Source organism: Dermochelys coriacea, chromosome 27 (genome assembly GCF_009764565.3).
Source record: "Dermochelys coriacea isolate rDerCor1 chromosome 27, rDerCor1.pri.v4, whole genome shotgun sequence".
In the NCBI taxonomy this organism is placed as follows: Eukaryota; Metazoa; Chordata; order Testudines; family Dermochelyidae; genus Dermochelys; species Dermochelys coriacea.
Window position 1 is genome coordinate 9,653,694 of NC_050094.1, and position 14,757 is coordinate 9,668,450.

Sequence of the window (14,757 nt, forward strand, 5' to 3'; positions counted from 1 at the left end):
AGAGTTTTCTACACCTTCATTTCCATGATTCAGCGTTTCTGACAGCAATTAACTGCATAGCAACAGAATAACAGAATAAAGTCAGGTTTGGGACAGGAATTCCCTGACTTGGCCAAAAGGTTTTGGTAGGAGTGGGGAATATGACCTTTCCTAGGGACACACTTACCTTGCAGAAGGCATGCAAGTGGAGGGACATCAGAGCACTGCACGCCGAAGAAGCCTCTTTATCCTGAGCAGCTAGGTGGTTGAGGGTTGAAGCGTTGTCCTTTCTGGTGACAGCCTGACTCCGCAGAGTTTTCTGGGGGGAGCAGAAATCCCCTTCTGGGGATCCCTTTACAAGAAAGAGCGCTCTAGGGCAGTGATATAGTGACTCTTTGAAGGGGCCCTTCTGTGCTACAGTCTGGTTAGAAGAAAAGGAGTACTTGTGGCACCTTAGAGACTAACAAATTTATTAGAGCATAAGCTTTCGTGAGCTACAGCTCACTTCATCGGATGCATTTGGTGGAAAAGCTTATGCTCTAATAAATTTGTTAGTCTCTAAGGTGCCACAAGTACTCCTTTTCTTCTTGCGAATACAGACTAACACGGCTGCTACTCTGAAGTCTGGTTAGATAGTCCTTTTGGGGAACCTCTGCCAGCAGAGTAGTTTAGAGGGGGGTTGGAGCATGGCCCTTTTGGGGAACCCCTGCCCAGCACAGAAGTTGAGAGGGGGGTTGGAGCATGGCCCTTTTGGGGAACCCCTGCCCTGCAGAGAAATGGGGGGGTGGGGGTTGGGCATGGTCTTTTGCAGGATTCCCTGCCTGGCAGAGAAGTGTGGCGTGGTTTGGAGCATGGCTCTTTGCCCATCACACTGGCTGGCTGACTGCCTGGCACCGGGCGGGGAGAGAACAGAGGAGAGCCAAGCCCAAGACAAACCCGAACCCCCTCAGGCACCACCTCCTTCAACACGTGCATCCCCCGCGGCAGGACTACAATTCCCAAGAAGCCGTGCGCCTAGCGAGGCAGGGCCCAGGCCAATAGAGAGAGAGACTTCGCTTCGCGGGCGGGGCAGGACGCGGCCTGCCGGACGTTGTAGTCTAGCCAGCTTCGGCCTCGCCGGAGAGGCGCGAGCAGGAAGCGGCCGGAGAACTACGAATCCCAGAGTGCTTTGCGCCTGCGGGAGCCAATGAGAGACGCGCTTGCGGAGGACTGCGCAGGCGCTGTTGGCTGGCCCTTCATGTGGAGGTCAGGGCTGTGGCTGGAGGTGAGCGGGGGAGGGGGCAGGTGGGGATCCGGCCCGGTCCCTGCCGGGGCGGGGGGAGGAGCGTTAGCTGCGGATCCGGAGGGGGAAGGCCGGGGGTCAGAACCGGAGCGCGTGAGTCGCCCCGCCCACCCGGGGGGATGGGAGCGGGGCCTCCTTTGGCGGGAGAGCGGGGCTGGGGGAGGATGGGGGGCTGGGTTGAAGGGCCCTGGGGGAGGGGGTTGGAGAAGGGGGGGTTGCAGGGCCCTGGGGGGCTGGAGGAGGATGGGGGGCTGGGGAGCGGGGCTGGAGGAGGATGGGGGGTTGGAGGAGGATGGGGGCTGGGGAGTGGGGTTGGAGGGCCCTGGGGGAGGGGGTTTGAGAAGGGGGGGTTGCAGGGCCCTGGGAGGTTGGAGGAGGATGGGGGGCTGGGGAGCGGGGTTGAAGGGCCCTGGGGGAGGGGGTTGGAGAAGGGGGGGTTGCAGGGCCCTGGGGGGCTGGGGAGCGGGGCTGGAGGAGGATGGGGGGTTGGAGGAGGATGAGGGGCTGGGGAGTGGGGTTGAAGGGCCTGGGGGAGGGGGTTGGAGAAGGGGGGGTTGCAGGGCCCTGGGAGGCTGGAGGAGGATGGGGGGCTGGGGAGCGGGGTTGGAGGAGGATGGGGGGCTGGGGAGCGGGGTTGGAGGAGGATGGGGGGCTGGGGAGCGGGGTTGAAGGGCCCTGGGGGAGGGGGTTGGAGAAGGGGGGGTTGCAGGGCCCTGGGAGGCTGGAGGAGGATGGGGGGCTGGGGAGCGGGGCTGGAGGAGGATGGGGGAGGAGGTTGGAGAAGGGGGGGGTTGAAGGGCCCTGGGGGTTGGAGGCGGAGCGGGGCTAGGGAGGGGGGTTGAAGGAGGATGTGGGGCTGGGAAGGAAGAGACGTGGGGCTGGAGGGCCCTAGGAGGAGCAGGACTAGGGAGGGCCCTGGGGGAGTTGGGAAGGAAGAGACGTAGAGCTGGAGGGGGAACGGGGCTGGAGGAGGATGGGGGACTGGGGAAGGGGTGTTGGAGGGCCCTGGGGGAGAGGGTTGGAGAGGGGGGTTGCAGGACCCTGGGGGTTGGAGGCGGAGCGGGGCTGGGAAGGGGGGTGGAGGAGGATGGGGGGCTGGAGAGGGGGGGTTGGGAAGGAAGAGATGCAGGGCTGGAGGGGAAGTGGGGTTGGAGGAGGGGGGGGTTGGAGGGCCCTAGGGGGAGTGGGGCTGGAGGAGGATGGGGGGCTGGGGAGGCCCTGGGGGAGTTGGGATGGAAGAGACATGGGGCTGGAGGAGGAGAGGGGTTGGGGGCTCTAGGGGGGAGTGGGGCTGGAGGAGGATGGGGTGCTGGGGAAGGGGGGTTGGAGGGCCCTGGGGGAGTTGGGAAGGAGGGGGATGCAGGAGGTTGGCTACCTTGGGGGCTGGTGCTGGGGGAAGGATGGGGGGGGGATTTGGAGGCCCTGGGGGAAGGACAAAGCAGTGGAGCCCTAGTGATAGGATGTCTCTGGAAGGAAGCACGGTAAGGTGAGGAGAAGAACAGCATTTCAGGGCCTTACCCTGGTGTGGGGGCATGAAGTGGATTGAAATCTGTGGCCTTTGCAGGGTCTGAGCTCTGGAAGTCTGGAGCCTGAGGATAAGGGAAGGGGAGCTCCATGGAGAGGCTAGTCTGAGGTGTTGGGCTATGCAAGGGGATTTGTGGGACTAGCAGGTGTGGTGAAGGAAAGGGGCGTTCCCATGGTAAGGGGACAACCTTCAACTGGGATTGAGGAGAGATCTGACTGGGACGGGAGCCTGGGGCTGCAGCTATTCCTGCTGTGATGAATGCTGTCAGTGGGGATGGGAGTTATTTATTGCTCCGTCCTACAGAGAGAGAGGGAAAAACCTAAGCTCCTTATGTAGTACCTTTCTAATATGTTTACTGGATTTTTGCAGGTGTGACTCTGCAAAGAGGCTGCAGTTGGACTGACAAATGGCTTCCAGACTCTTTGAGAACATTGGCAAATTTGGTCTGGGATTAGCCGTTGCAGGGGGAGTTGTCAACTCCGCTCTCTATAATGGTGAGGAGCAGAAGAGATGGAGCTGAAATAATCTTTCTCTACTAAAAATTAGTGAAGCTGAGATATTTATAAGAGAGCTTAAGATCAGCTACTCTGAGGATTGGGAAAACTAATTAATTGGCCTTCCTGGCCTTCACTCTTGGTTGCTCTGCTCTTTGTGTTATCAGTCACACCAGTGCAAAATGGGTGTACGACATTAGCATTCTTAACTGCTAGTATTTGACACCAGTGTAACTGACGACACAAAGTGCAGGAAAACAGAGAATCAAATCTCCTGCCTAGAAAACTGCCTTCTGTGGTGTTCTTGAAAGGAGACTGGTCTAGTGATTGAAAGTAGGGGACTAGGAGCCAGGAATTGTTTTCTTGTTTGCTCTCCTACTGACTGACATGCTTGACTTTGGGCAAGTCACTTAACTTATTTGTACCTCAGTTTCCCCATGTAAAATAAGAATACTTGATTAGCCCCTGGGAGTTGGAGAGGCTTAACTAACTGGATAGGTCTCTGATATCCTCTGTGAAGTGTTTTGGTAATGTGCAACATATGATCAATGGTGATGGTTAAAGTCGTATTTGATGTGCTCTTTTTTCTCCTCTAGTCGATGGAGGACACAGAGCAGTTATCTTTGATCGATTCCGTGGTGTTCAAGATGTGGTGGTAGGAGAAGGAACCCATTTTCTCATCCCCTGGGTACAGAAACCAATCATCTTCGACTGTCGTTCCCGCCCACGTAATGTCCCTGTCATCACTGGCAGCAAAGGTCAGTGTTCCGGGCAAGTGGCAGCTGTGAGAGCAACATAGGTGTCGTTCACTCAGAGTCCCTTAGGGTACGTCTACACTGCAATTAGACACCCGAGGCTAGTCCATGCCAGCTTGTGTAGACATATCCTTAGTGACCATGTCAACTAGGGTTAGTTCTGCAAAATGCTGGCTGCCTTGCACTCCCTGTGAAGGTAATGGCAGAAGGTTTTCAGCACCTTGCAGGATAGTGCCTCAAAGTAAAGGATTGCGAGATTGTAGCTCCTTGAAGCACCTCTTTGATCATATGTCCTGTCCCTTATTCTCATATTGCTTTTGGGTGACCTAGTAAAGTAAGCTAACAGGCATGGGATCCCTGGGACAAAATAGGGCTAAGTAGGCAGGGCCAGAGGGATAGTAAGGCCTGATTTTCATGGTCTGTGTCCTTACAGAAAATCATAATCGGGATAGGGCTCTTGTCCTTTCTGGTGTGGCAATTCCATGGATGCTGGCGTCAGTCTGGCATGTGGCCTCTGCCAGCAGTCTGTTCTGTGATGGGTAGTGATAAGGAACCCTTTCCTCAGGCCTTTAGGTTGTCCCTTAAAGACAGTTTCCTCATACGTAGAGTAGGGTAAATAATTCCCAGCCTCAGAAGCAAGACAAAAGGTTAAGTCATGTTTGTAAAAGGTGTTGAGATCCCCAGTGAAGGAGACAATAGAAGGACAAATTGGGCAGGAGAGCAAATTTTGGGGGAGGGAAGAGATCTGAACACATTTGTCCTTCCCTGTTTGGTGACCGTGGAAAGAGCAATCACGTGCTATCCCTTGTCCCTGTGATTTGTTGTCTAACTTGTGCACCTATCTCTGCAGATCTACAGAATGTGAACATCACACTGCGTATCTTATTTAGACCAGTTGCTGCCCAGTTACCTCGAATTTTCACTAGCCTCGGAGAGGATTATGACGAGCGCGTCCTGCCGTCCATCACCACCGAGATCCTGAAGTCTGTTGTGGTAAGGACCATGCAATGGCTTGTGCCAGTTGTGATCTTCCTCTAGCAGTGAGAGACCTAATTTAGCATGGATCATTCAATGCTCCAGACTAGACACCCTCCTGTAAATTGTCCTCCAGAGAATGAAGATGGTCATACCACTGTTTGCTTCTCTGCCATCCCCATTTGGGAAGAGTTGATAGTTGCGTCAGATACAGTCTTGTCAAGCATGATGGGGAGCTGAGTTCATTTTGGTGCTCCTCAAAACTGTTCACTCTTGAGTGGAGCTATCTTCAGCCCCCTCTCCAGCCTCGAATTGCTGTGGGGCTTCCCAGCCTCTACAGCAAAGGGAGTCCCTCTTCCCACCTCTGTATGTACAGTACTTAAACTCTCACCCACTGAGTACTTTCAGTATAGCTCGCACGCTATCATGTAGGCCCTGCTGGGCAGTCACTGCTGTAGCTTGTTCTTAAGGAGTTGATGGGAGCCTGTTTCATTCAATGGAACAGGTAACTCAGCATTTCCTGCTCTTTGGGTATGGGGACACCAGATTAAACCGGGGGTTGGGGTGGGTGGGTGGGTGTGTGTGTGTGTGTGTGTGTGCAGGATCTGAGAAAAGCTGAATGAACCCTGATTTGCATGCACACTGCATAACTGTTTGCTTCACCCCTTGGCATCGGGCACAGGCAGCTCCTTGAAAACTGCTCACATTTCCTTTCAGCTCTCCCAGCTGGCTGTCAAGAAGCTTCAGGCAGCTCCCTCCACAACCTAGGCTTCTCTTCCCCAGTCTTGTAGCATTAAGCTGCAAAAACATGTGGCCTTCTGGAAAGTGGAGGGAGAGGAGTCGCATGTTACAAACACACCATAGGGAGAAAAAAGAAAGGAGTGTGTGGGTGGGGGCTGGGACAGGGACAAGAGAAGGAAGAACAAAGGACAATAGGAATTGGACGGAAAGGGGGAATAGCAGCAGGCACTGTACTGGTATAGTAGGGTATGGTATAAGGGGCACAAAGAGTGTCCTTGAAAATCGGTTGCAAGTAGATGCCAACTGAAAAGGGCTGGAATTCTTTTAGGCTGCAGCCCCCAAAACCTACCTGTCTGTGGTGGGGAAAGCTGGGTGGAGAAGCTCAAGATATTGTGAACTTTCCGTCGTTAGAATCTGCATGTTGTTTTTGCATGTCTCTTTCCCCCTCACTTCTGCTGCCTGTCCTGGCTTCAGGCTCGTTTTGATGCAGGAGAGCTGATCACACAGAGAGAGCTGGTGTCCAGGCAAGTGAGTGAAGACCTCACAGAGCGAGCAGATACCTTTGGCCTCATCCTAGATGACGTTTCCTTGGTAAGAGCGCTCTTTTTAGGAGTTTGCTCAGATAAGAGCCAGCGAGAGTGTAGCGGGATAGCTAGAGCAGGGGACTGAAGGTTGGGACTCGTGGTTTTTATCCAATGTCGGGGGAGGAATGTGATGCATTGGGCAAGTCTACACTGCAATAAAATACCCGTGGCTGGCCTGAGTCAGCTGACTCAGGCTGTGGGGCTAGACTCTGCATGGGGGGGCGTGTCTCGGGGCTTGTGCTGGAGCCCAAACATCTACACCAGTGGTTCTCAAGCTTTTGTACTGGTGACCCCTTTCACATAGCAAGCCTCTGAGTGCAACACCCACCCCTTAAATATAAATTTTATAAAACCTTTTTAATATAACACCATTATAAATGCTGGAGGCGAAGCAGGGTTTGGGGTGGAGGCTGACAGCTTGCGACCCCCCCCCCCATGTAATAACCTCACGACCCCCTGAGGGGTCCTGACTCCCAGTGTGAGAACTGGTCTACGCTGCTATTTTTAGCCCTGCAGAATCTAGCCCCATGTCAGCTGACGTGGGAGCTGACCCCTGGTGTCACAGGTTTTTTGGTTTTTTTGGCAGTATAGACGTACCATCAGGGCTAGGACAGGGTGCTGATAGTTAGTTACAATCAGCGGCTCTGTTATTGAGTTACTGTGACTTGAGCAAATCCTTGAGGACCTGGCCCATACTGACTTGCTGGCTGGCAACTGTGCCTCCATTTATAAACTGTTTAGGGATTCTTGTGGAAGGCCCTAGATGTCTGTAAGGAGATCTCTCACCTGCAGAAGGACAGGACCCTGAGCGCCTAGTAAAAAAAAAATCCAAACCTTGTTTGGCATCTTTCCCTTCAGTTTTCTGTCAATAATTAATTCCTCCTCCTAGCTCCCCCCTGTTCTGAGACCATCCTTGAAGTGAGCTCTGCTCTAGTGCTTGTTGTAAACTGAAACCCTTTGTCATTTGGCCCTTTATTACGTGCACTGCTTCCTGGGATTTCCCTACGATAGCCTATCAGAGCATACTCTGGACTTGGCTTTGGATGTGCAGGATATGTTCCTTAGAAAAACACTCTCTTGGTGACGTGTGTTCCCTGTCCCAGTATTTCCCTCCTGGAAGTGAGTACTGGCTCTTTCTGCCTGATGCGGCTGCCTTCTGAACATGCTGCTGAGGGAGGCTCACCTTTCCTCCATTGCATCTCGGCAGAGTGCAGCTGTTCAAACAGTGTGCTGAGAATACAGGTACAGAATTGAGTGGGGAAAGGTAGGTCGGTTTCAGGACAGCTTGACCTACAATGAGCTCCCCCTCTGGCTGCATTGGGAAGTTACAATAGGCCTTTCTGGGAGGCTAGTGCCATATATCTTTGAGTCTAAAGCCTACTGTGGGGGAATTTCATTACCTAGATTTTTTTTTTTTTTTTTTGCTTTAGGTGCTTTTACTTATTAAATGCTTTACAGCTCTATTCCCGCCCCTCTCCCCGCCCATTAAATTCAAAACAGAAACCAGTTGAAGGGAGAAACTGAGTCAAACCTGATTGGAGCAGCAGCCTCTTCATTCACGTCAATGGAGCTATGCCTGTTTACATAAGATCTGAGTTCAGACTGTAGAACACGGTGTGGCTCTTCTGCTTTGTCCAGTGTACCAAATAAGATCTCTGAGGAAGAGGGACCGCCTTCCTCTTCTCTCCTCCAGCTTCAGTGATACAGGCAGGTTTCCTGCCTGTCAGATGGTGAGTGGTTCCTAGCAGCAGAACTGTCTTAATGGGTACTCTCATCTTGCTCATTTCTCTTCTCCCCTGCCCCAGACTCATCTGACCTTTGGGAAGGAGTTCACAGAGGCAGTAGAATTGAAGCAAGTGGCCCAGCAGGAAGCAGAGAGAGCCAGATTCATAGTGGAAAAGGTGAGTGCCCGTGGACGACTTTAGGCTGGGGACTGACTCCAATGTCATCCAGTTCCTACCCTGACTAGTAACATTCATTTGTCCAATGGTCTGAAGCGCTTAAGAATGCTCTGACCAGGAAATCATGCCACAGAATGTACAGGCTCAATCAGTTCTTAAGTCACATTCCGAAGCTGTGCTGTTGAGTCTTCTGAAATCAGCTGTGGTGTTTTTACCAAACCTACTGAATAGCAATGTTCTCTGGAGGCTTTTTAAAGGGGGGAGCGTCCTCTCTTGCAAGAGCTGGGGTGAGAGATTGAGGGTGCTCAGATTCTGTTTCTGACTTGCTGAATCTTTGCAACAGTCAAGTAAACTCTCCATATGCCAGTCTGGAGAATGGACATAGTACCTACTTCAGGTGGGTGCTGTGTGGCTTAATTCTTTGTATTGTACTGGGAGATCCTTGGCTGATCTGAGCACAAAGCATTGTAAGTTTCAATAGAAAACAGTCTTGTTTTAAAATTCCTGAGCAGCCTTGGAAACACAAGTTTCATGTTGACCCATGCTGAAAATGAAACTGATTGGAAACAAAGTGAAACTAACCATTCGAGTTGTAAGAAGGTAATGAAGCAAGTCTGTGCACCTTTACCTGGGATCTCTTACCTTCCCAGGGTCCCTCTTTCCCTGTCAATTAATAACCTGGCTGAGCTCCCTTGTTAAGGCTGTTTGTGCAGGAGAGGGGAAGTTAAGGTCTTAAATCACCAAGGACGGCAGCTGCATTTTCCTTCTGCTTTTCAGGTTCTTCATTCCATCTATTCCTACCCTACATGCCTGTTCTTTTTTGCTTCCCTTGCAGGCTGAGCAGCAGAAAAAAGCAGCTGTCATTACTGCCGAGGGGGATTCAATAGCAGCCGAGCTGGTTGCCACCTCGCTGACCGCAGCTGGTGACGGCCTGATTGAACTCCGCAAGCTGGAGGCAGCCGAAGACATCGCTTACCAGCTCTCACGGTCACGCAACATCACCTACCTGCCGTCAGGCCAGTCGGTGCTGCTCCAGCTGCCGCAGTGAACGTAGCTTTGCAGCCAGTCATTACCTAATTGCCTCTAAATAATCCCTTAAACAAAAAAATCATTGAGATTTCCCAATTGGGTAAAGCAAAGGAAACAAAATTAAATGCATCCTCAATCAAGTCCTTAATCACATAATGCTCGGCTCTCTTTGATGAGAATACTGAGTTTCTCTTGTACACTCAGTGCAGAAGCTGCAATGGTCAGTAAACTAGATGGAAGAAATCACCCCTCTTCCGGCAGCTTGAGGAGTGGGGTGAGGGAAATGATGTCTTGTGTTCACTTCTTAGTTGAATCTGTAGAAGCCCAGGCTATTCTCTGTTGACCATAGAAATTCTGTACCAATGAGATTTCACTGTCATACTTCACAAAGCATGGCCAATACAGACAATGGCATACATGCCCTGGACTACGGCTGTTAGTCCCTGCTGCCTGCAGAAAGGGAATGGGAGTGCTGAGGGCCTTTTTCCTTGGTCAACCCAGTGTTTTGCAGGTGTGAGCTGAAGCTAAGAGGACATTTCTTGTCAGGTTAGCAAAGCTCTGCTCTGAGCTCTGCTCGGCTCAGCTTTCTGAACTGTGGCATTGTAGGCAGGAGGTGTAGCCTTATGGCATGTCTTCAGGTGTTAGGGCAGCTGAGTTCCACCCCAAAAGATGGAACTTTCCCGATGTAGAAGTGAAGCTATTTCTACTATACAGGAAACGTTCCTTCTCTGCATAATGAAATAGTTCCCTCTCTCCATCTCTGCCTCCTCCCCCTCCTTGGTGCCCCGATTCCAGTGACTCCCTGTTGTACACCAGGTTGGGTCTCTACTAAGGTTGGTAAATGTGATTGCATTTGTGTCTACTTCGGACAAAGAAGGTCTGACTTAATGTTCCACAGTTCACAGTCTGATCTTGGCAGTATGATTTGCTGCAGCACCAGCGCTGTGTTTTTATTTAGGGAACCTGAATTACAATGAGGATGTGAAAGACAAAATTGTATAACCCAGCCTTCAATAAATGAAACCACCACCCTGCCCAGCTCTGTCATGTTTTCATTTCTTAAAAGAATGAAGTTCTGAAAAAAGGTGCTTCTTGCTGTTGCTATTTCAGGACACAAAGCAAAAAGTCCCCAGCAGCAAGATTCTCGCTGGCTCAAAAGAAGAGTGTATCTTGAGCAAAATTCCCAAGCAGTGGAACAAAAACAAATTGCTTTTGGTTAAATAAAACTTAGCTTGAGCAATGGAGTTCTTGAATTAAAACTTGAGCCATTTTCCATCAGAAAATACTAACTTTCATGTGTCTGTTGCTGGACTTCCTGTTTGCACCTAGTGTGAGAATCAAAGTGCTCTGAGAAGCTGGTGTGAGACTTTTCGCTGAAACCAGTGAATAGAAGACATCTTGCAAGGCTTCCGCTGCAAAGATGCACCAACTGGATTTCCAGAGGTTAGCGGGCTAAAGCATCTCAATTCTGGGGGTAGAGCACTAGACTGAGAATTGGACTTGGGGTCTAGTACCAGCTGTGCCATTGATCTACTGTGTAGCCTTGGGCAAGTAACTTCACCTCCCTGCACATCAGTTTGCCCATCTGTTAAGTGACTCTTACCACTTTCCTTCATACAGTGCATGGCAGAGCTCTAAGATCTATTAGTTGTAGGCAGCACCTAAAATTCCCAGGTCTGGACCATGCCGCCATTGTGCTAAGTGGTGTACAAACCCAGAACAAAAAGACAGCCCCAAAGAGCTTGTATATAATACACTAACTACATCTCACTCCCAAGGGTAAAAACAATTCCTGACTGGTTGCTTGAGTTCAGAAAGGGAGAGCCCTTTCTCTTTCTATACAGTCCAGGTTAGAACTGAGCTGAGAATACAGGCCAAAAAAGGGTATTTCTGTGGCTTAATGGCTTTCTCCCAGATGAAAACTACCCCCATGAGAGCATCACCCCACCTTCCACTCCCACCTCTTTCCTCTGAGGACAAGAGTCAATTCCTCATCGGTATCAGCCTTCAAGGTGAAAGGTTTTTTAAAAGAAACTCATTCATTGCATGGTATCATTTGGGCTACTGGTTACCTCGCTGGCAACAAGCTCTGCAGGGTGGTACCACTTAAAGTTACTGCTCCAGATAGCTGAGACATCCTGATGGAATGGTGGCACTTGAAAGAACTGCTAAGTTCTACAAGGCAGAGCCACCACAGAAGGGTTACATTTAAAATTATTTTGCCACAAGATACTGCAGTAGTAGCTCAAGAGACCCTTTTCCTCTTCCCCCACTTATCTGATGTGGAGCTTGCCTTATTTGCCACCACCTCATCAGCAAAGTGCGGAGCTCTCAGACCACCCTCAAATCTGGTCAGAGAGCAGTTGTCAGTGATGTGTGACATTATCCGTCTTTGGCCGCAGCCACAGGTGGCATCCTTTCATTAGCCTCTAGTGTGAAGGCTAGCTGCGTGTAGACCCCAGCCCATTCAAAATCTGTTCTCAAGGGCCCAGGACCGGCATGACAAATCAAAGCCAGGTACACACATGGTCAGGTCAGTTATAAGAGACTGGTTTCTGATGTCCGCTACAGAACATTCTTCTCACTACAGCAATATCAGAGAGAAATCTGAACAAGGCAAGTGGGCCCACAATGGGTACCTCACTGATAAGTGCCCTCTTGGGCGGTCAAAGTAGCTTGGGTTTGCTCTGATCTTCTCAACCATTCTGTCTGTAGCATCCTCACACCAGATGTGTGGAGGAGCGATATTGCTTGATATGGGGAACCATGATACTACTGTGGGTCGAATCGTGCCAGTTACAATGCACATGGTTGAATATAGTTGTGCGTCACCAACTTGACGTGGGATGAATGGAGCCAGACTGGAGCACCATATGCTGCTGCGGAGTAACAGGGCTAAAGCAGATGATTGGAGAGTTTGAGCATTTGCTCCCCATAGAGTGCTGACCAATTTGTTTAGAAGATGGTTACGTGACCTCACCTGGATGCAGTTTTCCTCAGAAGGTTAAGATATATGAGAGATCTATTTAGGGTTATTCCAAGGTAGACTGGGTGGGATGCGTTTCAAGCGATGACCATTGAGAAAGCTATTCAGTTCTTTTGCTGTTCTGGCACTGTAAAGAAACTCTTTAAAGAAACTTGAAACTCTGTCATATTTGGTTGTAAGTGCCACCAACCACGGTATCTGGCCATCTTAATCACGTCAACGTTAAGAGCGTCTTCAAGTCTGGGGCATGACCGTGCTTGGACGCCTAAACAATTATCTCCCCCACTGGCAGTGTTTCCTTTGTTCTAAAAGAAGCACCCATTAGGCATGAGTGAAGTGCTGTCTCAATGAAATGCTTTAGCACAGGCCCCTCTCACTCCACTATGTTTCTGTGGTGGTGTAAACACCTTGCTAGTAGGACCAGATCTGAGAGTGCCGCCCTGATTTAATCTGATGGCCACTTTTGATCCTTGCAGTGGAATCCGCAAGAAGGTAAAAGGCTGCCTGTCCCATCCAGTCCTCTTTCTGCTGCCAAGGTAAGAACTTTCAGTGATGAAGTGCCTGAGCTTTCAAAGTATTTTAAACATCTGAGCAGAAAGGTACATAATTCCCAAATAACTTCCAGACCTGCTTTCCCCTCTACTGCTCCCATTCTTTAGTTCTGGGTTTTATTGCCTTAGACAGTCTTTTAAGGAAGCTTCCACTCTTCTCCCATGGCCCTCTTTAAAGACCCTTAGTGCTTCCTGCATTTCTCTAGATTAAGTTTCATGTGCCAGGTGCTGGGCTCAGAACAGTGGATCTAAAATCCCTTTCTCAGCTTCTGTTGTTCTGTGTTACTTCTTCCTCCAGTTTCATGTTTTCAGCGAAGTGGAACACTTCCTGCTGCTTTTGCTGTTAGCCTCGCTGGAGGAGATGATTGAAGGCCTAAATGGTGGCCTCTGGGCCTTATTACTCACTATTTCCTCCACTTTTGGATGTAATGTTCTCTAGCTGTTAACTGCCCTGTTACCCTACCTCGAGCTGCCAGGAGCCTGAGAATTTCAAAGCTCCTCTTGAAAGCTGCATCTGTCCCACCATGTGCAGGGAGAATCTCTTGGCTATCTCGTGCCCACAGTAGTTTCCCAGGTTGGTAGAACATGTGGCATCATGTCTCCCGGCCAAGCTCCAGCAGTGGCCAATGACCCCAAAATCAGGGACATGAGAAAAATAGCAGCACAGGAAGCTTGAAATGAGGGTTCGGTAAGTGGATGGCTTGGGGAATCGGGGTAGGATACAGAGCCTCTATACTGATGGACGCTGCTTTGATTGAGTTCAGCTGTAACAAAGCCATCGGCATCTTGTGGGCTATGCCAACCGAGCTTGGAGCTGTCGGCTCAGTTCTGTGTACAGTTGTCCGTGTCACCCCAAAACACCACCCTAATTAGCAGCCTCCTTGACAGTCTCAGCAGAGAACTCCAGGCCTGAATTGAGCCAAAGACTGATTTTCCCTCCTCTCTTCTCCCCTCCCCCCACCTCCCTCCGAGGCTGGGAGCTTCTATAACCAAGGTTAAGATGCTGGCAGGGCAGGCTGGAGGACACTTGCAGTGCCACAACCCGTTCTGTACTTGGCCTGAGGGGTTTAGAGAGGACTTCAGGCTCAGGTCACATCAAGCCAGCAACTCCCAGCAGAATTCTTGTAAAAATCAGCAGCCCAATGCCCTCTTGAAGAATGTGGCTTCCTCTTGGTTCAGCATTTATAATGTAAATAACAAAAGTGAAACACCAGCAAGGACTAAGATGCAAGGAAAGTCAAAAAATGGGGACAGGTCAGAGGCATGTACATCTTGAGCTTCTCAGTGCAAGGTGGGTTATTTTGTTACTCCTGATCTCCAGTTAAAGCACACTGTTTCTTATTCCCCTCTCTCCTTTTCATTAACACCCTCCTCCAGCTACTGAGGAGTCCTATGGGAGCCTCCCTAGGCTTAATTTGGCTTGAGTTGCTAGACCCACTTGTCTCTACCCTTTCCTACCTAAGAAAGGGATTCTGTGTTAGTGGAGGGACAGCCATAGCAGAGTGCATGCAACCATTGGGAAGTTATGAAAGAAGAACTGACTCAGTGGTAGTTAGAGGTGCTGGACTGGCACCCTTGAAGGAGGCAGTCCGATCTCTATTAACCAGCATAAGTGGTGCAACATGGAAAGTTGCAGCACTAGCTTCCTCCATCTTGCCTCACCAACATGCTTGAAGCCTGTTCCTGAGAGATCAGCCTTAGGCAGCGAGGAAACAATGGTACTTGCCTATCATCCAAAGGTGCCAAGCATGCAGGTAATTTTGTGCTAGAATCCAACATGGGTCAGCAGTGACCAAAGATGGATGGTGGTTGCGTGAGCTAGCTGAAGTTGAAAGACCTCTAGTTAATTCTCAGTAGATAAGGTGTCTGCAATCAAAAACCACTATCACCATTAATGGGCATCCTTCTCAGTAAAGGGGACTGACTGGACCATGAAGACTCAATTCCCCTCTCCC

The 14,757-nt window shown here is 50.4% G+C and overlaps 2 protein-coding genes across 3 annotated transcripts in view; both read left to right on the top strand.

Moving 5' to 3' along the window:
- Positions 1 to 998: 998 nt before the first annotated feature.
- On the top strand, positions 999 to 10,299 carry PHB (prohibitin). 2 transcript variants are annotated; one of them, XM_038385894.2, is made up of 7 exons: positions 999 to 1,243; positions 3,156 to 3,280; positions 3,877 to 4,038; positions 4,886 to 5,028; positions 6,226 to 6,342; positions 8,141 to 8,236; positions 9,072 to 10,299. In XM_038385894.2, the coding sequence occupies exons 2-7, from the start codon at positions 3,193 to 3,195 to the stop codon at positions 9,282 to 9,284; spliced, it is 819 nt and encodes a 272-aa protein (XP_038241822.1). In that variant the 5' UTR covers positions 999 to 1,243; positions 3,156 to 3,192; the 3' UTR covers positions 9,285 to 10,299. The 2 variants fall into 2 exon arrangements, with proteins under 2 accessions (XP_038241822.1, XP_038241823.1); XM_038385895.2 differs by having other exon boundaries at positions 1,227 to 1,354.
- A 171-nt stretch (positions 10,300 to 10,470) lies between these two features.
- Positions 10,471 to 14,757, top strand: part of ZNF652 (zinc finger protein 652) — a 51,849-nt gene continuing 47,562 nt past the window's right edge. Inside the window, exons 1-2 of the mRNA XM_043503560.1 lie at positions 10,471 to 10,708; positions 12,728 to 12,787. The gene's annotated coding sequence lies outside the window, so the exon portion shown is untranslated. The remainder of the gene's footprint in view (positions 10,709 to 12,727; positions 12,788 to 14,757) is intronic.